Source organism: Trichomycterus rosablanca, chromosome 1, assembly GCF_030014385.1.
Source record: "Trichomycterus rosablanca isolate fTriRos1 chromosome 1, fTriRos1.hap1, whole genome shotgun sequence".
NCBI classification, from domain to species: Eukaryota; Metazoa; Chordata; class Actinopteri; order Siluriformes; family Trichomycteridae; genus Trichomycterus; species Trichomycterus rosablanca.
In genome coordinates this window covers 46233367-46259075 of record NC_085988.1, presented here as the reverse complement: position 1 = coordinate 46259075, position 25709 = coordinate 46233367, and the positions used below count along the sequence as shown (strand labels likewise).

At 39.7% G+C, this 25709-nt stretch overlaps 1 protein-coding gene across 1 annotated transcript in view; it reads left to right on the top strand.

Moving 5' to 3' along the window:
• Positions 1–602: 602 nt before the first annotated feature.
• Positions 603–25709, top strand: part of appl2 (adaptor protein, phosphotyrosine interaction, PH domain and leucine zipper containing 2) — a 43542-nt gene continuing 18435 nt past the window's right edge. Inside the window, exons 1-10 of the mRNA XM_062993509.1 lie at positions 603–695; positions 12775–12873; positions 12973–13032; positions 14091–14162; positions 21280–21367; positions 22061–22102; positions 22207–22265; positions 23186–23332; positions 23461–23543; positions 23671–23823. Coding sequence (XP_062849579.1) covers positions 642–695; positions 12775–12873; positions 12973–13032; positions 14091–14162; positions 21280–21367; positions 22061–22102; positions 22207–22265; positions 23186–23332; positions 23461–23543; positions 23671–23823 — 857 coding nt within the window. The 5' untranslated portion in view covers positions 603–641. The remainder of the gene's footprint in view (positions 696–12774; positions 12874–12972; positions 13033–14090; positions 14163–21279; positions 21368–22060; positions 22103–22206; positions 22266–23185; positions 23333–23460; positions 23544–23670; positions 23824–25709) is intronic.

Sequence of the window (25709 nt, the reverse complement as noted above, 5' to 3'; positions counted from 1 at the left end):
GTCGCCTTACAGCAAGAAGGTCCTGGGTTCGATTCCCAGGTGAAAGGGTCTGGGTTTTTCCAGTGTGGAGTCTGTATGCCCCCCCCCTTCCCTGGTGTCTGTGTGGGTTTTCTCCGGGAGCCTCCCACAGTCCAATGACATGCAGTCAGGTGTCCTAGGTGTGTGTGTGTGTGTGTTTGCCTTGTGATGGATTAGTGACCTGTCCAGTGTGTTTCTTACTTTTCAATTTATTTTAAGTAACTGGTTTATAGGCCTAGGCGTTCTTCCTATTCGTCATGTTGGGTTTGGAGCAGGGCAGGATGGGGCCCCTGTTTTACTCAGGGTTTCACACACTTTTCCACTGACTTACAAGGGCAATTTGGCTAAGCCATTCCACCTATTGGTATGTTTTGAGAGGTGGGGTTACGAGTACGAGACAAAACACAGACAACACGCAAAACTCCTTAGTCAGTAATCAGAGCCGCATGTCTTGCCTTTAATTCGTTCTAGTGACTCATGCTGCTGTTTGAAGAGTCGGGTAAGCTGAGTCAATTGATACGACTCACTGAATAGAGCCAGAATGCCGTTGGTTAATCGCAGAGTGCAGCCTGGGAAAGCGAGTCTTCATCCTACATAATTCATCTCCATCACTGCTTAGCAAGATGCCGACCGTACATAAATTGCTGCTGGAGGAAGCTTTACAGGACAGTCCACAGGTAGGAGAAACAATTTTCAGCCGTATTTATTATTCGTAATGAGGAATGTACTCGCTGTTTAACCATTCTGCTCGCTTTTGAGGGAATTCCTTAATGTTAATGTTGACTCTGGCTATCAAAATAGTACGAGCTTGTTAGCTACAGCGTAATAAACTGAATTCGTGTTTACTTTTTAAAGCTTTAATAACACATAGAAGTGAAAAACTAATAGTACGAGAGTATGAGGAGAGAAAATAAAGCACGAAGATAAGTACGTTGGTGACGCCTTGTTTCGGGACTATAGCCAGCTGACGCATCCTGGAAGTTCTTTATTTATTTACAGCTTTTTACACAGCCGGGTCGAGCTGCTTTATTTAAGCCACAAATATGGGTCATACCTGCCTTCTTTTTGTCCAAAACATTATGGCCTGGCCTGTAAGTGAAATAGAAAAAGCTTAAACCGGGCAGTAATGTGTTTGTATATCTGTTTATCTGACATGTTGGGAGTGTCTTCATTATTAATCGTAACCGCCTGGCAAAACATGTATATTGTGTTAAAAGATCATTCCCAAGTTCTAACTTGTAGCTACATTTACTGGCCGTTTTGTCAGGCGTAACTAACATGTATTGCTTGAGATTGTGACGTCACAACCATTGGCTGGCCGTTTTAAAGCATTCCTTTATAAAAGCCATGATTGGACATAATATATTTGTCTAAGTACCACTGCTGTACATATACGCGTGATTCTTCAATTGTGGGAACTTTTAAGTCCCTAGGTTATAAATTTGTGCTAAAAATACTTTATTACAAAACAAATATTTTAGGTATTAAAAAGATCATTCATTGCATCACTAAAAAAATTACATACCAAAATAATTATGATTTCCATTTTTTATGATGATTTAAACTTTGTCCCCAACCCAGACTTTAAAACCTCTCTGCTCTAATAAAATGCTAAAAAGTAATCAATTCATTATAAAAATCACAATATTAGTTTTATAATAACTTAAAAAGAAACAAAATGTAATTTTTATTTTCATATTTGTACAACCTATGCATATTTTTGAGCAATATATTACTGTCCCCAGCATTATCCTCATTACCGCAACAGTGTATGGTTTCTGTAGGGAATCATCTGAAGGTAACACTTGTTTATGTTGTAACCATGGAAACAAAGACTCACAAGGAAGCACATGCCAGCCATGAGAGAAGATTGACATTTTAATGTCTGGAAATGTGAGTAATTTAATCATGTATTCCTCCTGATCATATATTTATTCAGCGTCATTACCATTTACATCAATATGGCAGTACTTTACCAAAAAAAAAAAAAAAAAATACACATTATTTATATGTATTTAAAGTGCATCTTGTACTAGCTGTTGACTAGCTTTAGCAAATCCATGGCCTAGCTAGTCTTTTTCTTAAAAAAAGTAAAAATTGTCATTACCGCAACACGTCATTACCAACACATAATGACATTTTGCTATGCCACTTTGCTAATAAATATGAAATATTAAAATTCTATATAAGCTCAATTGTAGCCATCATTAAGTCTTTGCTCTAAAGCATGTAAGCATTATCTTGACATAATTAAAACTAAATTATTACTAATTTTATTTTTCAAAAGTTAAGATGGTAAAAAGAGCCCGCAATTGAAGAATCACCCATACATGTGATAGTAAAAGAACAGACTGCACAAATATGTTCAGTTTTTAGTTTATTTGAACTGACAGGCCTAATCCGAAGTAAGCATTGCTATCACAGTGGTCATTTATAGGATTATAATTAGGGTTGCCAACTTTCAGAACTGAAAATAAGGAACACCCTGGGCTGGCGGAGGGCATAGGGTGGTGGGGTGGGATGTTAGGTGTTTACCTGAGCGGGAGCGGGCCTATAAACCAGTTATTAAAAATACATTTAAAAGTAAGAAACACACTGGACAGCTCACTAATCCATCACAAGGCAAACACACACACACACACACACACACACACACACACACACACACACACCTAGGGCACCTGTGGTGACTGTGATAATCTCCTGGAGAAAACCCACACAGACACCGGGGAAGGGAGGGGGGCATACAGACTCCACGCTGAAAGGACCCAGACCCTTTCACCTGAAAATCGAACCTTCTTGCTGTAAGGCGACAATGCTGCCAAGCTAGCAACCGTGCCACCCTGGGAGTTGCTTCACTTTTCCAAACTTTTAAAAACTTAACATCTCTTTGCACTGTCAGTTCTTTTACTATAACATGTATATGTATAAAACAAATTAATGGCAAGACAAGCACCTCTGAATACTGTTTGAGGAGTTTGGCGTGTTGTCCGTTAGGCGGTTAGGGTTGCACCTATAAAAAATATAAGGGGTCTTACACCATCATAATTTTTTCTCAATAGTGCAAACAACATTTTTACATAATCCATCTTCACACTGACATGCAGCCCCGGTTCTGGACTGCATTGCTTAGGGGGGCAGTGAGAAAATCTTGGGGGGCAATGCCCACCCTAGCGCCCCCATAGCGCCGGCCCTTTAGTTTAACTTTAGTTTCGCCCTAAGCCGGATTCGAACCTAGGGCGGAAAAATATGCACGATGCGCTCTGCCCACTGCGCTACTCAAACAACGGTATATTAAATAGGTTGTTATGCTGATATGACTGTGCACACACGGCGTTACTAAGACTAAAAGTGAACACTACTTAAACGCTTTCTAATTCCCACGGTAGCAACAGTTTCCTTCTGTTTCATACATATCGCCCTGTCTCCGTCCAATCTGCAGCATTTCTCTCCCACTGATAAAAATACGGAACAAAGCGCGTCCTGTATCAGTTAAATACGGAACTCGACGTTTAGTTTCCAAATAAGGAACGATTCCGTTTTTTACGGGACGGTTGGCAACCCTAGTTATACCACAAAAAAGTTTGGAAAAGTAGATCAACTCTCAGGGTGGCACGGTTGCTAGCTTGGCAGCACTGTTGCCTAACATCAAGAAGGTCAAACAGGTCCTGGGTTTGATTCTCGGGTGAAATGGACTCCTTTCAGTGTGGAGTCTGCATAACCGGACTCCACACTGGAGTCCCCCCCCCCTCTCCTTCCCCAGTGTTTGTGTGGGTTTTCTCTGAGAGATCCGGTTTCCTCCCACAGTCCAAAGACATGCCGTAAAGTTAATTGACAATACTAACATTGCCCTAGGTCTGTGTGTGTGTTTGCCTTGTGATGGATTAGTGACCTGTCCAGGGTGTTTCTTACCTTTCACCCACTGAATTCTATCCACTACGACCCTAAATAGGATAAAGCAGTGGTAAACCAGACAATGAACAACGCCTGTGCACTTCAGACTTCACACTCTTAAGGTTCATCGCAGAGTTTTATCTTTAGATACAATATTAGTGGCTCCAGTAATCGGCAGCCAGTTTACTAATGTAGGTCAAGTTATAAATGTTGCATTTATTTTATACAGTTATGATTTTTAGGTTTTAAAGGAGATATAGAAGTGCTTTTCAAATTGCTTTTATTTTTATTGTACCTTTTGTCAGGCATAACTAATATATATTGCTTGGGATTGTGACGTCACAACCTTGGCTGGCCGTTTTAAAGCGTTCCTTCATAAAAGTCATGTTTGGAAATAATAAATATTTGCCTAAATACCACTGCTGTCAGCCAGTTTACTAATGTAGGTCAAGTTATAAATGTGTTATAAATGTTGCACAGCAAAAAGATCCCGGGTTCGATCCCCAGGTGGGGCGGTCCGGGTCCTTTCTGTGTGGAGTTTGCATGTTCTCCCCATGTCTGCGTGGGTTTCCTCCCACAGTCCAAAGACATGCAGTCAGGTTAATTGGAGACACTAAATTGGCCATGACTGTGTTGGACATTAAACTTGTGAACTGATGAATCTTGTGTGTAATGAGTAATTACCGTTCCTGTCATGAATGTAACCAAAGTGTAAAACATGACGTTAAAATCCTAATAAAATGAGTAAATAAATTCCATGCAGTGCTTTTTTTATGCTATTTACCAGCCCATAACTCTTAATCGCATTCTACACTGTGTTCAGAATTATTATGCTATTATAAGTGCCAGGTTTCTTTTTACTGTGAGGTACAGGAAAGTTAATTTTGTCAGTAAAAGTAGACAAAAATATCAAAATAACATAAAAGGTTTAAGTGCAGTCACCATTTAGTGTATTCTCTTATTTTTATTTACAAAATTTAAGGCCAAAGGAAAAATCACTGTTCATAATTACTATGCCAGACAATACATACCAAACACAATGTCGACTACATGTGAAAATTGAACAAGGTTAACAATAACAAAAAGGGCCAATAGGTTTGCCATTGATGAACCAGAACATGACACCACTGCCTTTATGTGGATGTCGGAGTCACAATGGAGCAGGACATTTATGACCCGGCCACTAACCCATCCATCTGGTCCATCTATTGTTGCCTGTGCGTAAATATTACCTTTAGTCTTCATGTATTTTAATCACATTTCGTCCTCATTTGCCTGTTTTTCTTTTTTGTTGTTGTTTTGGCCTTGTTTTCATCTTGGACACTTTTTGGAGAGTTGTTTCCTTTATTTCTCCCAATCCACAGGCTTTAAATATTTTCTTGCTGGTCGACATATGTGTTTTTGCAGCTTGTCTTCTGAGATCCTGAGCTTAAATCTCTTCTATTCTGCAGAATTTTTTTATTGTGCAGTGATCACCTTGAATTAACTCTAGTTTGATGTGTTTTCAGATACAGATTCTACTATCTTCTTTACCTTTGCTGTAAGGTCTTTTTTGCCCAGTGTAAACTGTGCTTAATAACTGTAAATACCAACTACTGTGTGCAAACAAAATTGACTTGGTTTGCTAAAACATCAAGGGAAGTACGGTACATTACATGACATTAATTGAGGACTAATTAGCGATTAATTTGAAGCAGCTGTGCCAATTAATAAAGCATATGTTGGCATGTAGCCAACAAATACATGGATGCATTATAATTTTGAACACACTGTAGTGGTAGGATTTTAACTTTTAACACCAATAACGAAGAACGAAAATACGCTTTTTTACTTAATGTGCCTAAAAATACAAATATAAAGCATTAATATATTCAGTTGTATACATCAATTGAGCATATTGAAACATAATTTCTTTCACTGGCTTATGTAATTTTTGTTCTATTTACCTGTCTTTTGATTTTGTTATTTATATTATAACTGGCATATTCAATTTGTGGATCTTTTTTCTTTTTTTTCAACACTTCTCGATTTTACATATTACTCCATATCTACAAAAACCTCTTCTATACAAACCCATCAGATTATGATAGCTGTATGTATAGAACTAATCAGATACTGTGTGTTTTATTTCTGCTTAATAATTTAACTCGATTTGTTGCGATGGATAGACACTGAAGAAGCTGTCTTCATTCCTTCCATGAGTCATACAGTGTATCACAAAAGTGAGTACACCCCTCACATTTCTGCAGATATTTAAGTATATCTTTTCATGGGACAACACTGACAAAATGACACTTTGACACAATGAAAAGTAGTCTGTGTGCAGCTTATATAACAGTGTAAATTTATTCTTCCCTCAAAATAACTCAATATACAGCCATTAATGTCTAAACCACCGGCAACAAAAGTGAGTACACCCCTAAGAGACTACACCCCTAAATGTCCAAATTGAGCACTGCTTGTCATTTTCCCTCCAAAATGTCATGTGATTTGTTAGTGTTACTAGGTCTCAGGTGTTCATAGGGAGCAGGTGTGTTCAATTTAGTAGTACAGCTCTCACACTCTCTCATACTGGTCACTGAAAGTTCCAACATGGCACCTCATGGCAAAGAACTCTCTGAGGATCTTAAAAGACGAATTGTTGCGCTACATGAAGATGGCCAAGTCTACAAGAAGATTGCCAACACCCTGAAACTGAGCTGCAGCACAGTGGCCAAGATCATCCAGCGTTTTAAAAGAGCAGGGTCCACTCAGAACAGACCTCGCGTTGGTCGTCCAAAGAAGCTGAGTGCACGTGCTCAGCGTCACATCCAACTGCTGTCTTTGAAAGATAGGCGCAGGAGTGCTGTCAGCATTGCTGCAGAGATTGAAAAGGTGGGGGGTCAGCCTGTCAGTGCTCAGACCATACGCCGCACACTACATCAAATTGGTCTGCATGGCTGTCACCCCAGAAGGAAGCCTCTTCTGAAGTCTCTACACAAGAAAGCCCGCAAACAGTTTGCTGAAGACATGTCAACAAAGGACATGGATTACTGGAACCATGTCCTATGGTCTGATGAGACCAAGATTAATTTGTTTGGTTCAGATGGTCTCAAGCATGTGTGGCGGCAATCAGGTGAGGAGTACAAAGATAAGTGTGTCATGCCTACAGTCAAGCATGGTGGTGGGAATGCCATGGTCTGGGGCTGCATGGGTGCAGCAGGTGTTGGGGAGTTACATTTCATTGAGGGACACATGAACTCCAATATGTACTGTGAAATACTGAAGCAGAGCATGATCCCCTCCCTCCGGAAACTGGGTCGCAGGGCAGTGTTCCAGCATGATAATGACCCCAAACACACCTCTAAGACGACCACTGCTTTATTGAAGAGGCTGAGGGTAAAGGTGATGGACTGGTCAAGCATGTCTCCAGACCTAAACCCAATAGAACATCTTTGGGGCATCCTCAAGCGGAAGGTGGAGGAGTGCAAAGTCTCGAATATCTGCCAGCTCCGTGATGTCGTCATGGAGGAGTGGAAAAGCATTCCAGTGGCAACCTGTGAAGCTCTGGTAAACTCCATGCCCAGGAGAGTTAAGGCAGTTCTGGGAAATAATGGTGGCCACACAAAATATTGACACTTCAGGAACTTTCACACAGGGTGTACTCACTTTTGTTGCCGGTGGTTTAGACATTAATGGCTGTATATTGAGTTATTTTGAGGGAAGAATAAATTTACACTGTTATATAAGCTACACACAGACTACTTTTCATTGTGTCAAAGTGTCATTTTGTCAGTGTTGTCCCATGAAAAGATATACTTAAATATCTGCAGAAATGTGAGGGGTGTACTCACTTTTGTGATACACTGTAGTAATACGCCTAACAAATAATTTACATGTGGTTTTTAAGCATATCCTGGCATTCCTTATGGTACTGGTCTGCTGGTCAAATACAAATTATTTCTCCCTAGGTGAGTGTGATCTGATACTGGTCTAACTATCTGTTTATACTGGCTCGGCCAATCACAAATGTACAGATTCTTCCCCAGAAAGTACCCCAGTGTTGTTTTGGCTGTATTCTTTGGGACATTGTTGTGTTGTAAGGGGAACTATTATCCCAGTCTAAGTGTGCACGCACAGTTAGGAGGAGGTTTTCTGTTTTTGCCAGACATCGTGTTTGTTAATCTGTGCAAAGATTTAAATTTTCTCCTTCAGACAATCTTTTTTCTCACATTGCCATTAGTAGCAAACCCCAACTGGGTTGTTATATGCCCGTCTTCTGTCTTTCCACTGATTTATGAAGTGCTGCAGAGATGACTGTCCCACTAACAGGTTCTGCTATCTCTGCAAAGGACTTTTAAAGCTCTTTTAGAGTGACTGCATTATTTTTTTAACCTTTTAGACAAAATAATGGCTGTTGGATTTTGAAATGACTTTTTAAAATAGTAAATAATAATAATAGTGCCACCATCTCCTTGTTGTTCTTATGGAGGTACTAGTTTGTCTACTGTGAATCTCTGTAGTGTGTATGTAAGAAGCTACTGAGGCCTTAATTTCCTTTGGGATTAGTAAAGTATCTATCCATCCATCCATCCATCCATCCCTGCCTTGCGCCATGTTTCTGAAGGGCGCTGAGCTAACTAAAACCCTGATCAGGATAAAGTGGTTATATTGTTTTCATTAATGTTTTGTAATAATTATAATTATTATAATTATGTTTATTAGGGCTGGGTATCGCCACTAATTTCCTGGATCGATTTGATTCCGATTCACAAGGTCCCGATTCGATTCGATGTTCGATTTTCGATTCAATTTCGATTCAACACAGTTAGGCATATTTGAGTTACATTAACAGGTTTTGTTTAAATATGTACAGATGTTCAGAGAACGAATGTGATAATTGTACAAACAACACTCATTATTAAAAATATTTGTGTATTTTGTTTACATAAATAATTATTCCAAAATAGAAAACAGTAACATTCATTTTTTATAATTATTTTATATGTCTGACACGCTACAACATTGTAAATGTAATGTAAACATACACCTGGCTGTTAAACAGCTTATGCCAAGTTTACACTACACGACTTTCTGATTTGCGGGGGTCGCTGTACAGTTCACACTGCACGACTCACAGGTGATAGGGGGGTTTTACGCTGCACCATCTATCTCCAACTGGAATCAGCTTCTCTGGTCTCCAAAACTACGTTTTGTCACGAAAACACACGTGAGAAGTGATGAAAGGTTTAATGATACCACGTCCAAACATGCACATCAACAAGTAGCGAGCGATCAAAGTTTGTGCACTGATGTAGAAAACGGAGAAAAATAAATGAATCTGAGTGGATTTGGCAACACGAGCAGCATGGATCGTTCTATAGTGAGTTGGAGGTTAATAAATATTTTGTTTTGTAGAGAACGATCAGGTCAGAAATACTGTAAAACTCGTGTGCTGATGTATTCTGATAGAAACTATATTACGCCCCTGAACCACGAGTTTTGATTGCAGAGCGAACACCGAGTTCCTCCCGAACCTAGCGCTGACCCATCGCCGAGCGAAAATCAGGGCAAAAAGTTGTGTAGTGTGAACCAGGCATAACTTGAGCTTCTGCCATGCTGAACTGATGTGCAGGTCAGATCTCGTTGCGCAAAAAAACACTGGCTGGTCACGCGAAATTAAAGGGGTAACAGATTTCCGTGTACACCGTAAAAAGGGGCGTATTTAAAAGATCGAGCTCGCGTTTATATGAATCGATATCGGATCGTTCAAATAAAGATCGATTCGAATCGAAAAATTGATTTTATAAACCCACCCCTAATGTTTATTATTATTATTGTAAAACATTTTACTGTACTTTACGTTTTACTGTACCATTGCACACATTAAAATCACCCATGGTTAAACACATAAAAGCCCAGGAGTTTTCACTTGTCACCATATCATAATCAGATTGAGATCTGTGGAATTTAAAGGCCAAGCTATAAACCAAGGTCAAGCTAAAACCATATTCCTGAGCTTTTTTTTGGCAGTGTGGCAGGTCACATTATCCTGCTGAAAAAGGCAACTGCCAGTAGAGGATATCATAACCCTAAAGGGGTGTACTCTTGGTCTTCAACAATGTTTGGGTAGGTGTTACATGTTAAATTAACGTTCACATAAATGCCAGGACCCAAAGTGTCCTAGCTGAATATTCCCAGAGCATCACACTGCCTTTGCCGATTTGGCTTTTTTTCCGTAGTGCTATCTACATCAGATTTGGCCATCTCTTCCCTTGCTTTTATTGTCCATTGTAGTCCCTTTAGGCTGTGGAAAGGAATCAGCATGGGCACTGTTTTGTGGCTGTGCAGCCCCACATGCAGCAAACTGCAATGCACCATGTGTTCTGACACTTTTTTATCATAGACAGCATGAACCTTGTCAGCAATTTGTGCTACAGTAGCTTTTCTGTCAGATTGGTCCAGACAGGCTAGTCTTTGCTCCCCATGCAGATCACAGAGCCTTGGGTGCCCACCATCTAGTTTCCAGTTCAGCAATTGTCCTTTTTTTGACCACTTCTGGTTTTACCAAAAAACTATACTAGGACTACCCCACAAGACCTGTCATTTTGGAGATTGTCTGACCCAGTTGTCTGGCCATCACAGTTTTGCTAATCTCAGATCCTTACGTTTAATGGTACTATTACTGTTTATTGGTATAGCATCTCTGTGGTTTATCAGTTTTTTGAATGTTTTGGTCTTGAGGAACAGCAATAAACATTCATACCTGTTGAGTCTACACTTTTTTTTTTAACATGCAGTACATGCATACCATAATTGTTTTGGCAAGGTTTTTTTGCCTTTCCCCTCAATCTAGTCATTTTTTTAAATTCCCAGATTGTAAATCTTTAGCAGCTTGGATGGTTTTATTCTTCCCTGGTTTCTGGTCAGGGAAATGTTGATAGATGTCAAGTCAAGTCAAGTCAAATCTATTTTTGTATAGTGCTTTTTACAATATACATTGTCTCAAAGCAACTTTACAGAATCCAGGACCAACAGACTAAAAACCCCTGTTAAGCAAGCCGAGGGGCGACTGTGGCAAGAAAAAACTCCCTTAAAATTACCGGAAGAAACCTTGAGAGGAACCAGACTCAGCAGGGACCCATCTTCCTTGGGTGGCCTGGAGAATAATTTGAATAAATAGGACTTACACAAATCATACATATACAGTGAGTTCTTGACTTGATGTCAGTTGAACTCGCCCGAAAAATGCCTCCGTCAGCTTTGTGTAGTGCAACGTACATTGTGGATTCTGATTGGCCAAACCATCGCTTTGCCACCCACCTTTATGGAGCTTTTTGTACAAGCATTGGTTCATTATTTGATCTGAGGAAAATGGCATCATGGTTCAGTTTACCAAAAGCCGGCAATGATTTAGCCTTGTAGCCATTGCTAAACTGAGATTACTGTTGTTCTAGTATGTTTGCCCCTCTAGTTTAGTATGAGGCATGTTGATTAGTGTTCAGCATGACTGGTCTGAGGTTGGCATGTCCACAGTCGAGATGATGGCAGCGTCTGGATGTATGTTTTGAGACACATTAAGTACATTGTGGAGCTTGGAGAAAGATATACCTGTGTCCACATGAGGTGGGATCTACAATACTGTGGCAGTGACAGGGCAGGTAGAATGGGCGGGATGGTCAAACCATTTGTCATTCACCATAAAACCACAAAAGTCTCCATTTACCGGCCTCCCTTGTCCTACCTATTGACATTAGAGAGTTTTCAGGTGGTTGTTACAGCTACCACAAAAATAAAAAGATGGATGTCTAAAATATGTCTCAAACTTAATTGTACTACTGACCATAGCTGCCCTTTTCTGTACCTGTGCTGGAATAGCTTGGTTAATGGAGAAGACTGGAATACCATTTCTCCAGCCCAGAAAGCCAAACCAATAAGCTTCTAGTCATTACATTTTGGGTGCAACATTTGCTTTAAAAAGAAATAAATATTGGCACAAATCATGCCTTAAATTAAGCATTTTAGTATTTCTGTGAAGTGCTAGCCTGTTGACATACTCAGCATGTTCATCTCAGCATTTATAAGCAATTATTGTTATCAGCTAAATGACTTGTAATGAGATTTGTCACCCAGATTTTCCAGAACTGTAATAGCCTATTCATTTCTACTGGGTTTTAATTCAGGATATTGTATAGTTCTGAACAAAAAAGTGGGTCATAACCTACTTCATAAAAGGTTAATGTGTAATTAAATGTTTGATTGTAAGGAAGCATTGAAGCTATAAAGTCTTTTAACATTGACAACTATTGACCACTGTTTAACCTGGCCTAAAGCAAACATTAGTTTAGTGATATAGCTTTGTAAGTTTGCACCTGTGACAGAATTTGTCCGTTTGAGTGACTCAAGTCAGCTGCTCACCTGTATTTTCTCCCATCAGCAAATTCTAAATTGCCTTTTTTAATATTTGTAATGTAATTGTGTAGCTATCACTATTATTTTATGGCCTGTTGGGCTAGCAAATGAATGTATTATATTCCACCAGCTGCTGATCCTGTGGTTTTAGTTCTGAACTAGAAAGATATGATTGGTTTTATGGCCTGTTATTAATATACACCTTTCTGATTTGGAGTGGCTAAAATTTGTCAGGTTTGACAGGTTTGCAGCCAGCTAAGAGCTACACCTTAGTTACATACCATTGTAAAACAAACACAGACCCAATGTGCAAATCACCTGGCACACAGTTCTACAGAACCAGCTGCCTGCTGCTTTCTTAAGCGTTTGTGTTCCAGCCACACCCACTTTGACATTTAATTCACACCTCATGCATTAACATGCTTTGATTGTCATTTTCACTTACTGTGTTTTAATGATTTTTTTTCCCAGACACGCACATTGCTCAGTGTCTTTGAAGAGGATGCAAGCACTCTTACAGACTACACCAACCAACTCCTGCAGTCTATGCAAAGAGTGTTTGGTGCTCAGGTACGAACGCATGCACTGCACATGCAAACAGTATAACATTAAAAACATCAGTGGGATTTCTGAAGAAAAATCTCTCTCACTCTCTTCCCTTTTCTTTAGAATGAGATGTCTCTGGCAACCGAACAGCTCTCCAAACAATTACTTAAATATGAGAAACAGGTAAAACATGACCACTCCCTTGTGTAATTAATTAAAGTAGTAATTCTGAGTAGCATCGTTGCTGTAATAATAAACTATATGCTGAGTCAGAATATACTGAATTTATTTTAGGGATAGGCAGTTTTGTTATTCACTAGATGGTGAGGTAAATTAAATAATTACATGTCCTTGCATGTTCTTCCCATCTCATCTAGGTTTCTTATGGCCACTTTTTGCTTTGCTTCCAACTCCAATAAACATATTTCTAGGTCAGTTGGCAGTCCCTAGGTGTGATGAGCTGAGTAGATTGCTACATAAAGCTCTGCAAGAAACTGGCGTCCCTGTTCATTGTGTTTCAAAGTCATAGATATTGTTTTATATCCTTGCACTGATCTATGTCTCGCTACAATTTGATCGTATAGATCCACAGACAGTTTTAGTTCTGACAATGAGTGTAAATTGTGGGCCATTATAGACCCAATTCAAAGTGCAACAGGTGGACTATGAGTTTTATACACATATCAAGGATACATATTTAAAGGAAACAGGAGGCACCTGGGCTCGGTGGGTAGCACTGTCACCTCACAGCAAGAAGGTCCTGGGTTCGATCCCGAGGCGGGGCGGTCCGGGTCCTTTCTGTGTGGAGTTTGCATGTTCTCCCCGTGTCTGCGTGGGTTTCCTACAGGAGTTCCGTTTTCCTCCCACAGTCCAAAAACATGCAGTCAGGTTAATTGGAGACACTTAATTGCCCTATAGGTGAATGGGGGTGTGTGTGTGTGTATGTGTGTGTGTCTGCCCTGCGTACAGGGTGTTACTGTGTGCCTTGCGCCCATTGAAAAGCTGGGAAAGGCTCCCAGTGAGGAGGCACCTGACCACAATTTGGAATGGCACAGCAAATTAATATGAATGTTTCATATACTTATGATTCCAAAACACTCAAATGTTTTCAATTAAGGGTTATATTTATTCCGGATCAAATCAGCAACACAAAGTGCTCAACAATTCACATTCCTCATTCAATCCATAAACAGTTAATTGTTTGACTTTGGGTCTTTTTTTTAAATTCTTTATTGTTGCAGAACTTTGCTCTTGGAAAGGGAGATGAAGAGGTGATCAGCACACTTCAGCACTTTGCCAAAACCATGGAAGAGGTAAGATAAGCGATGTGTGTATGTTCATTATCTTTTGTGGCTGGCTCTGTTTGTTTACTTAGAGAGAGTGATTAATGACTGATATACAGTGCTCAGCATAAATGAGTACACCCTTTTTGAAAAGTAAGATTTTAATCAATATCTTACTGAACACGGGAAAAATTTTCAAAATTTGGAAAAGACTGCGCTTCATAGAACATTACTTTAACCCATAGCATAAAAGTAAGGTTAATAATATAACTTAGATTAAAAAATATTCAGTTTTACTTAAATGAGTTGATGCAAAGATGAGTACACCCCACATCAAAAGGTACTACATCTGGTATTTTGTATGACCTCTATAATTTTTAAGGACAGCATTAAGTCTTCTAGGCATGGAATGAACAAGTTGCCGACAAATTGCAATGTCTATCTTTTTTTATTCTTCAAGAACGACCTCTTTTAGAGCCTGGATGCTGGATGAAGAGTGATACTCAACTTGTGTCTTCGGAATTCCCCATAAGTGTTTGATTGGGTTCAAATCAGGAGACATACTTGGCCACTGAATCACTTTCAACTTGTTCTTCTTCAGAAATGCAACAGTGGCCTTAGAGGTGTGTTTTGGATCATTGTCATGTTGGAAAAGTGCATGACAACCAAGGGCACGAAGTGATGGTAGCATCTTGTCCTTCAATATAGAGCAGTACATCTGTGAATTCATGATACCATTGATTAAATGCAGCTCCCCAACACCAGTAGTACTCATGCAGCCCCACTTAAGGACACTGCCACCACCATGTTTCACTGTAGGCACCATGCCTTCTTCTTTGTACTCCTTACCTTTGCGACGCCATACAGTTTGGAAGCCATCAGTTCCAAAAACATTTATTTTGGTCTCATCACTCCAGAGGATAGAGTCCCAGTAGTCTTCATCTTTTAATCTCTTTCAGCATGGGCCCTGGCAAATTCTAGGTGGGCTTTTTTGTGCATGGGCTTTAGGAGAGGCTTCCTTCGTGGACGATACCCATGCATGCCATTCTTCTGCAGTGTATGCCGTACTGTGTCACGGGAAAAAGTCAAGCCAGTTTGGCTTTTTACCTCTTTAGCTAACTGCAGTGAACTTGCATGGCGATTTTCTTCAACCCTTCTCATCAGAAGACGCTCCTGTTTGGGTGTTAACTTCCGTGGATGGCCTGGACGTCTCTGTGAGATGTTTGCAGTTCCATCTTTGTTAAACTTTTGTATCACTTTTGCTACAGTATTCATACTGATCAGTAAAGTATTCATGCCGATCTTCTTGTAGCCTTCACCTTTTTTGTGTAAAGGAATGCTATTCTTTCTCAGGTCTTGTAACATTTCTCTTTCATGTGATGCCACCGCTGACAGCATGAAATGGGACGGGGTTTTCTTTGTTAAGTAACGCCCTTTAAACTGTGAACTGTCTGCCGGACACCTGTTTAATGAATAATTAAACTCACATAATGTTTAATTCGTGTTAATTAGAATTTTGTAGTCTAAACTCCTAAGACTTTCATTGGGGTGTACTGATTTTTGCAACATGGTCTTGAATGAATTTGTTAAGAAAATTACTTTTTTGTGCGTACAAATGAACAAATCTTGTTTGCAATCAATGGCCCACATTTGTAGGAGTATTTTGTAGTATAGTATCCCATAGAAAATGTTGATTCTGGAAAGAAACTAAAGGTTTTCTGACAAATCTGTTGGGGTGTACTCATTTATGCTGAGCACTGTATTTAGTACTGTATTACCATTATACACTTGCAGTGTGGTACTAGGTGTCAGTGGCAACTGATTCATAATGTAACAACTATTATGACACATGAATACATTTCTGTGTGAAATATTTTAAAGCTTTGAAAATATTTCAGAGCCCTGATTTAAACAGCTTTAAAATGAACTGGAACATCAGTTTAGGCTTTTTTGACCAGCATCAGTGCCCAACCATAAGAAATGCTCTTTTGACTGAATAGGCACAAATTCCCACAGACATACTTCAAAGTCTTGTGAGAAGCCTTCTCAGAGGAGTGGCTGTTATACCTAAAAAGATCACAAGGTCACTCTATTATATAGATATATGATATTTATTTTTTTAAATGGGATGTTCAACAAGCTTGTGGTCAGGAGTCCAAACACTTTTGGCCATATAGTGTCTGTGCCCATTTGTATAGCTGGACTGATGTTGGTCAAGAAAGCCTCAGTTAATGTTCCAATTCATTATAAATCTGTTCAGTGGGGCTGAGGTCAGGGCTTTGTGCAGGCCACTGGAGTTTCTTTAAAATAATCTTTTCTTCATGTCCTTATAGAGCTTGCTTTGTACACAGGGCACAGTCATGCTGGAAAAGAAAAGGGCATTCCCTTGGAATGCTTATTATTTCCATTATATAATTGATTTATTACACCTGTTTGCAATTGCAACTGTATGAATTTAGGGCTACACTGCCTAACTATCTGTAGTTGTTTTTATAATTGAAGGTCACTTTTTGTTGTCATTCTGCATATTGTGAAGGACAAGTGACACAGTACGATGTTAATATTGCAATTTTTACCTGACAGTCTACATGAGAAAAAAAGGATTTTACTCCTTAACATTATTTGTTGTGCATTTTTAAATAGAGTCATTCATTACTATTGAATGTCACTGCTTTTGGCTTTATTTTTCTTGTTAAACAAAACACCCTGACCTGTGACTTTTACTTGTTTCTAAATGCTTGTCTATAATTTCCTAATTTCCTAATTAGCTAAGCAGACATTTAGGTTAATTTGCCTTAAGTGCATACCTAAGTTTGCATACGTCAGTAAGTGGGTGGATAGGTTTAGCTGGGTGGAGACCAGAAATATAATGCTATAATAAACATAATCACCTCAAATTGATATACTTGCTATGCACTTAATATGCTGTTCTTAATGCATATACAAACATATTTAAATATTTTATTATATCTTTTCATGGGACAACACTATAGAAATAAAACTTGGATATAACTTAGAGTAGTCAGTGTACAGCTTGTATAGCAGTGTAGATTTACTGTCTTCTGAAAATAACTCAACACACAGCCATTAATGTCTAAATAGCTGGCAACATAAGTGAGTACACCCCACAGAGAACATGTCCAAATTGTGCCCAAAGTGTCAATATTTTGTGTGACCACCATTATTATCCAGCACTGCCTTAACCCTCCTGGGCATGGAATTCACCAGAGCTGCACAGGTTGCTACTGGAATCCTCTTCCATTCCTCCGTGATGACATCACGGAGCTGGTGGATGTTAGACACTTTGAACTCCTCCACCTTCCACTTGAGGATGCGCCACAGGTGCTCAATTGGGTTTAGTCCATCACCTTTACCTTCAGCTTCCTCAGCAAGGCAGTTGTCATCTTGGAGGTTGGTGTTTGGGGTCGTTATCCTGTTGGAAAACTGCCATGAGGCCCAGTTTTCGAAGGGAGGGGATCATGCTCTGTTTCAGAATGTCACAGTACATGTTGGAATTCATGTTTCCCTCAATGAACTGCAGCTCCCCAGTGCCAGCAACACTCATGCAGCCCAAGACCATGATGCTACCACCACCATGCTTGACTGTAGGCAAGATACAGTTGTCTTGGTACTTCTCACCAGGGCGCCGCCACACATGCTGGACACCATCTGAGCCAAACAAGTTTATCTTGGTCTCGTCAGACCACAGGGCATTCCAGTAATCCATGTTCTTGGACTGCTTGTCTTCAGCAAACTGTTTGCGGGCTTTCTTGTGCGTCAGCTTCCTTCTGGGATGACGACCATGCAGACCGAGTTGATGCAGTGTGCGGCGTATGGTCTGAGCACTGACAGGCTGACCTCCCACGTCTTCAACCTCTGCAGCAATGCTGGCAGCACTCATGTGTCTATTTTTTAAAGCCAACCTCTGGATATGACGCCGAACACGTGGACTCAACTTCTTTGGTCGACCCTGGTGAAGCCTGTTCCGAGTGGAACCTGTCCTGGAAAACCGCTGTATGACCTTGGCCACCATGCTGTAGCTCAGTTTCAGGGTGTTAGCAATCTTCTTATAGCCCAGGCCATCTTTGTGGAGAGCAACAATTCTATTTCTCACATCCTCAGAGAGTTCTTTGCCATGAGGTGTCATGTTGAATATCCAGTGGCCAGTATGAGAGAATTGTACCCAAAACACCAAATTTAACAGCCCTGCTCCCCATTTACACCTGGGAGGGACAACGACACATTTGGGCACAATTTGGACATGTTCACTGTGGGGTGTACTCACTTATGTTGCCAGCTATTTAGACATTAATGGCTGTGTGTTGAGTTATTTTCAGAAGACAGTAAATCTACACTGCTATACAAGCTGTACACTGACTACTCTAAGTTATATCCAAGTTTCATGTCTATAGTGTTGTCCCATGAAAAGATATAATGAAATATTTGCAGAAATGTGAGGGGTGTACTCACTTTTGTGATACACTGTATATACAAAATATGAGATCTTAAATATCGGCCACATAGTGGAAAAAAAATCCGAATATCCGAATATGTTTTAGGCTGATATTGGCCTTAGCACTGATATTAAGTTGTGTATAAGTGTGTATATACAGTGTATCACAAAAGTGAGTACACCCCTCACATTTCTGCAGATATTTAAGTATATCTTTTCATGGGACAACACTGACAAAATGACACTTTGACACAATGAAAAGTAGTCTGTGTGCAGCTTATATAACAGTGTAAATTTATTCTTCCCTCAAAATAACTCAATATACAGCCATTAATGTCTAAACCACCGGCAACAAAAGTGAGTACACCCCTAAGAGACTACACCCCTAAATGTCCAAATTGAGCACTGCTTGTCATTTTCCCTCCAAAATGTCATGTGATTTGTAAGTGTTACTAGGTCTCAGGTGTGCATAGGGAGCAGGTGTGTTCAATTTAGTAGTGAGAGCTTCACACTCTCTCATACTGGTCACTGAAAGTTCCAACATGGCAAAGAACTCTCTGAGGATCTTAAAAGACGAATTGTTGCGCTACATGAAGATGGCCAAGGCTACAAGAAGATTGCCAACACCCTGAAACTGAGCTGCAGCACAGTGGCCAAGATCATCCAGCGTTTTAAAAGAGCAGGGTCCACTCAGAACAGACCTCGCGTTGGTCGTCCAAAGAAGCTGAGTGCACGTGCTCAGCGTCACATCCAACTGCTGTCTTTGAAAGATAGGCGCAGGAGTGCTGTCAGCATTGCTGCAGAGATTGAAATGGTGGGGGGTCAGCCTGTCAGTGCTCAGACCATACGCCGCACACTACATCAAATTGGTCTGCATGGCTGTCACCCCAGAAGGAAGCCTCTTCTGAAGTCTCTACACAAGAAAGCCCGCAAACAGTTTGCTGAAGACATGTCAACAAAGGACATGGATTACTGGAACCATGTCCTATGGTCTGATGAGACCAAGATTAATTTGTTTGGTTCAGATGGTCTCAAGCATGTGTGGCGGCAATCAGGTGAGGAGTACAAAGATAAGTGTGTCATGCCTACAGTCAAGCATGGTGGTGGGAATGCCATGGTCTGGGGCTGCATGAGTGCAGCAGGTGTTGGGGAGTTACATTTCATTGAGGGACACATGAACTCCAATATGTACTGTGAAATACTGAAGCAGAGCATGATCCCCTCCCTCCGGAAACTGGGTCGCAGGGCAGTGTTCCAGCATGATAATGACCCCAAACACACCTCTAAGACGACCACTGCTTTATTGAAGAGGCTGAGGGTAAAGGTGATGGACTGGCCAAGCATGTCTCCAGACCTAAAACCAATAGAACATCTTTAGGGCATCCTCAAGCGGAAGGTGGAGGAGCGCAAAGTCTCGAATATCCACCAGCTCCGTGATGTCGTCATGGAGGAGTGGAAAAGCATTCCAGTGGCAACCTGTGAAGCTCTGGTAAACTCCATGCCCAGGAGAGTTAAGGCAGTTCTGGGAAATAATGGTGGCCACACAAAATATTGACACTTCAGGAACTTTCACTAAGGGGTGTACTCACTTTTGTTGCCAGTGGTTTAGACATTAATGGCTGTATATTGAGTTATTTTGAGGGAAGAATAAATTTACACTGTTATATAAGCTGCACACAGACTACTTTTCATTGTGTCAAAGTGTCATTTTGTCAGTGTTGTCCCATGAAAAGATATACTTAAATATCTGCAGAAATGTGAGGGGTGTACTCACTTTTGTGATACACTGTATATATATATATCCCTATAAATAAGCCCATTATGTACTAGGATGCAGAGTTTCGGGAATTCAGTGTTGGCGGAGGGGTAAAATCTTTTCAGGAGTCTGGAAGTGTGGGCCTTGATACTCCAATAGCGCCAACCAAAGGGCCACAAAGAGAACAGGTTGTGACAAGTGTAAAATGAGTTCTTAATGATGTTATGGCCTGGTACAGGCAGAGTTGTTCTGGGAAAGCCAGTCCTGTCACAATACTGATCAGGTTAAAGCGATGATAAAACAGGAAAATGAAATCCTTTAATAAAAAGTAAATAGTATTTGTTGATGCTGATGATAATCTGAAATAATTGGGTTTCTCTATTAAACACACAGCATAACAGTTCAGTTCTAATCACAATAAAATGAATAGAAGTAACCCAAATAGCTCTACACATTCAGGGGAGAAAAGAAAATACAACTTCTAACTTAACTTACTAATGGGGCAGGGAGTGAAAGCTAAGTGGATTAGGGTCTGGGTTATCAATTGTTGCAGCATTACAATGAATTAATGCACTCAATATGAATAACAGCTCATAACGTCAAAACTAATCATTGCTGTGCTTGTGGCTTTGCTATAGTGTTTTACCAGTTTCACCTGTGTAAGTGCTTTTTGTCTTACAGCTTTATTTTATGAGCTTTATATTGGTCAGATTAAAAGCAGCTAAGCTTTTGGTGTCTTATAAAATGTTGTATTGTATTGTCTACCTTGTATTGTCTACCTAACAAGGTAGAAGAGCATAGAGCATTTGACATAAAACATGCATGTGATGCTTATTTGTATAAAGGTTTTTGTTAGATTAATTGCTGATTGAAAGATTTTCTTCTTTAATCATAGAATAGCATTTTTATACTTCTTGTTTATATTATGTCTCTCCTAGTTGAACTCCCTGCACAAGAATTTGGCCAGTCAGCTTGCAGAAAGGATGGTGTATCCCATGGTGCAGTTCAGGGAGAAGGACCTCACTGGTATGGCAGTATTATGCTTATTAAATCAACTAAATAAAATGAGACATTTGGACATGCTAAAAATCGGTGTCTCTCCGGCTGGGCTGTGCGGCTATATGAACAACAATTGGCTTGTTGTTCATATGGGGAGGGAAAACGGATAGAGACCTCATATAACTGATGCAATTATGACCTCTGCTGGCTGATTGATGGCACCTGCACAGAGTCGAGGAATAATGCATTGTTCAGGCTCTTCGTACACAAAGCTGATCCGCATATGAACTCACCTCCTGCAGGTGAAAAGATGCAGTCGGCTACTGCACATGTGTCGGAGGGGGCGTGTGTTTTTTCGCTCTTCTCAATCGGGGTGGAGGTCAGCACCAGTAGAGAGGGAGTATAATGCAATTGGGTAAAACATGGACATGCTAAAAATTGGGAGAAAAGGGGAGAAAATGCATAAAAAAAATCGGTGTTAACTTTTTTATAAGGGGATTTCTGCACTGTTGTAGAAGTACAGTACAATAAAGATCCTAATAATCTAGGTTACATGCACTGAATTACTTGATTACGGGACTAAAACTTTGCCATGTTTTTATTAATAATCAGATTACTAAATGCACTCAGTGCACATAAATGATGACCAACAACGTTTAATCTTTTCAGGACATCAATGTTTCAAGTCATAATTAATGTGGTGTTAACTTTCTCTTTCAGAAATAAGCACGCTGAAAGAAATTTTTGGCATTGCTAGTGATGGTAAGTAAAGAATGATTCTTTAAATCATAGGAAAAGAGTGATTCAGTGTATGTTTTAAGATTATTTGTAAAATGGTAATGGTTTTCCATTCATGCTCATTTTAGAGCATGAAGCAGCCATGATCAAATACAGCAGACTACCCAAGAGGAGGGAAAATGAAAAGGTAGGTACTTAAATCCTGTGTATATTTACAACAGGGCATACATAAAATAATACCTCCTGTTTACAATTTGCTTAAACATAAAGTTTGTGTTTGCATATCTGGATCTGGACATTTTTAATTTTGCCCTCCTATGTGCAACCTATTAGAAACACATGAACAGCTGCTTTTTTAGTGTATGCAGCACAATTCACAAAACCTAACAGATATGGGTCAAAAGCTTCAACTGATTTTTATCTCTTTGACTTTGACAGTGGATTATTTGTTGGTGACAGCCAGACTGCCTTAGATATGTCAGAAACTGTTGATCTCCTGGGAATTTTATGCACAACTATCTCTAAAGCCTAATTCTTATTAAAACACTGCATGTGGAAATTCCTTGTGGGGAAAGCTCAGAAGAAAATAGCTAGACTGTTTCAAGCTGACAGGAAGCCTACTGTAACTTAAGAACTTTCATTCACACATATGGTACGCAGAAAAGCATTTCAGAATGTGAAACACATCAAAGCAGCTGGGCTACAACAGCAAAGTCCAGTTGTGTTATACTAGTGTCAGCTAAAACCCAGAATTATAGAATACAGTCATCATAGGCTTACAGAAACTGGACAGTTAAAGATTGAGTAATAAATTAATTCACATTTTTCTGTGGGCATCCAACACACAAATGTCATGCCAAAACCATGGGCTTTGATTCACAGTCAATCCCCCTTCAGTGCTATAACAGCCTTCACTTAAAGAAAACTCTGTAGCTGAGGTCACTGTTGCCAATATTTTGAAAGCATACAATTCACAAAATTGGGTTTACCCCATCAACCCGCTAGGCTCGCAGGGTCCACCCGATCAACCAGGTGCTGCTGTTAGCTATATATTAAATAACAACATGCTTATGAAACCTCTCTTTGTGTGATTGTGTTTGCTACCAGCTGAAATCAGAGCTAACTGGTGAGGTGGCGTTCTGTCGGAGGAAGCAGCACCAGGCCTCTATGCAGTATTACTGTGCTCTTAATGCTTTACAGTACAGGAAGAGAGTAGCCATGCTGGAGCCCATGTTGGGATACACACAAGCTCAGGTCTGAGAACAGTTTTACATTTTCTCTTTGTGGTAAATTATTTCTTGTGTGTGTATTTTTCAAGAAGCAAAAAGTGTCTTCATAACATTAAAAAGAGTATTACTAATATTTTGCCATCGCACACACAGGTTAACTTCTTTAAGAAAGGAATAGAACTGGCCTCTAAGAAAATGGACACTTTCCTTGCTTCTGTAAGCACTATGTCTGAGAGGTAAATGTCCCACTGTTGGGTGCTTTACACATGCAGGATTTATTCATTTACTTGCTAAATGTTATTTATTTTAGTCTAGCAACCAGTTGTACTGTCTGTTAAACTTCTTGTCTTTTTTTATTTGAAGTATTCAGGCACAGTTGGATGCTGAGGCAGAGAGTATGCGTATGACCCAGAGAGACTTGTTATCAGTGGAAGATACAGTCTACATGCCTGATCAAGACCAGGAACCAGTAAATCGCGCACTCATCCAAAAAGCAGGCTACCTCAACATTAGAAAGTATGGCTACTCTATACTGTATGTTTTCTTTTATTTTGTATCTTTTTAAATGATTAGATCCTTCTGAATGGATAGTTGAAAAAATCATTTAGTCAAACGAGTCTTTACAGCAATAACAAGTTTATTTTATCATTTAAAATACTTAATGCCTAACAGACTTAGTGGTTAAGGTACTGTACTAGTAATCAAAAAGTTGCTGCCCCCCAACAAGGCCCTTAACCCTCAGTTGCTTGCAGTTCTAAACCAGTTTGAATGGTATCGGCTAAATGTCATACGTGTAAAAATATAAAGTAATGTAAGCCAATCACATTTAATCGTAGAGGGTGACAAGGTCATCTTAAACCTTCTGTAGATAAACCGTATATAGGTAGATGACTTTATATATACTTTATTTACATCAAATACCAGCTATTATGGCATATTTTAAATGATTTTGCTATTTAATAAAAAAATTAAGTTTGTGGATGAAACTTAAGACTCTGATACAAATAAAAACGTCTTAATGTGACTTATTATTATTACATAGCTACTTAATTAGATAACTAACTGATTTGGGCTGCTTTTTGTTGCAGTTGTGTAAGGTTTTGTTTTAAGAACTTGAGCTCTTCTGGTCTAAATAAGAGACTATATTCTATATAATATAATCCCTGTAAATATTAGGGTATAAATGTAAACTTCTTCTCAGAATTGGCCATCCAATCAAATGTGGCGTCCAGGCAAGAAGGGCCTTGATCATGGAGTTAAGAAAGAACCCAACAGCCAATTTTAAAAGTACCCTGAACATGCAAAAATTAGAGAACATGTTGGACGGGCAACCATCTCTGCAGTGCTCCATAGATCAGGCTTTTATGGAAGAGTTGCAAGACATTTTAAGTAAAATGCATATGACGGCCTGCTTGGAGTTTGCTAAATAACTTGCAAAGGCTGCATGAGAAAAAAGATTATCTGGTCTTTCAGAGCCCAGAATTTCAAGGTATGAAACTGGGAAGCACCACTATAGTAAGTTGGTTGAGCACCTGTTTGGTTGAGCGGTTAAAGCGGTGCAACCCCGGTTCGAATCCGCGCTTCACCTCCTGGGACAGTGGTAGCCTAGTGGGTAGAGCTTTGGGCTATCAACCGGAAGATTGGCGGTTCAAATCCAGGCTCTGCTATGCAGCCACTGTTGGGTCCTTGAGCAAGACCCTTAACCCTGGCTGCTCCAGGGGCACTGTAAGGTGGCTGACCCTGCGCTCTGACCCCAGCTCCCAAAACAAGCTGGGATATGCGAAGAAAGAATTTAATTGTACTGTACGTCTGTACATGTATATATGACAAATAAAGTATATCTTCTTCTTCTTCTATAGCATTATCCTGCCACCACCATTTTTGACCAGGTGATGTGCAGTGCCTGTTTTTAAATCTCATCATACATCTGTGGAGAGACCTAAGGATGGCAGTTCACAGATGCTCACCATTCAGTCTAATGCAGTTTAAGAGGATCTGCTATAAGTAATTGCATAAACTGCTCAAATTCAAGCTTGTAGAGACATGTTCTTGCCACTGTTATTGCTGGCACAGGGAATTCTGCATGGTGCTGAATAAATGGTCTAAATACTTAAATGAATAAGACATTTTAGTTTTAGGTTGTTGTCATAAAAAAATCCTTTTCACATGATTAGTGTAGATTGGTGGGTAAAAGTAGATTTAAAATCAAATCCACAGCACAATAAAGTGTGCAAAAAGTCACAGGATCTGAATACTTACTGAATTAACTGCAAGTCTTACACTGAGCATGGCTGAATATCTGGGGTTGGATTGTAGGAGGGTTAAAAGTAAGGTAAAGAAGAGCTTAATGTTCCCAATAAATGTCAGCACGTAACATCCCTATTCATGTTAAATGTCACACG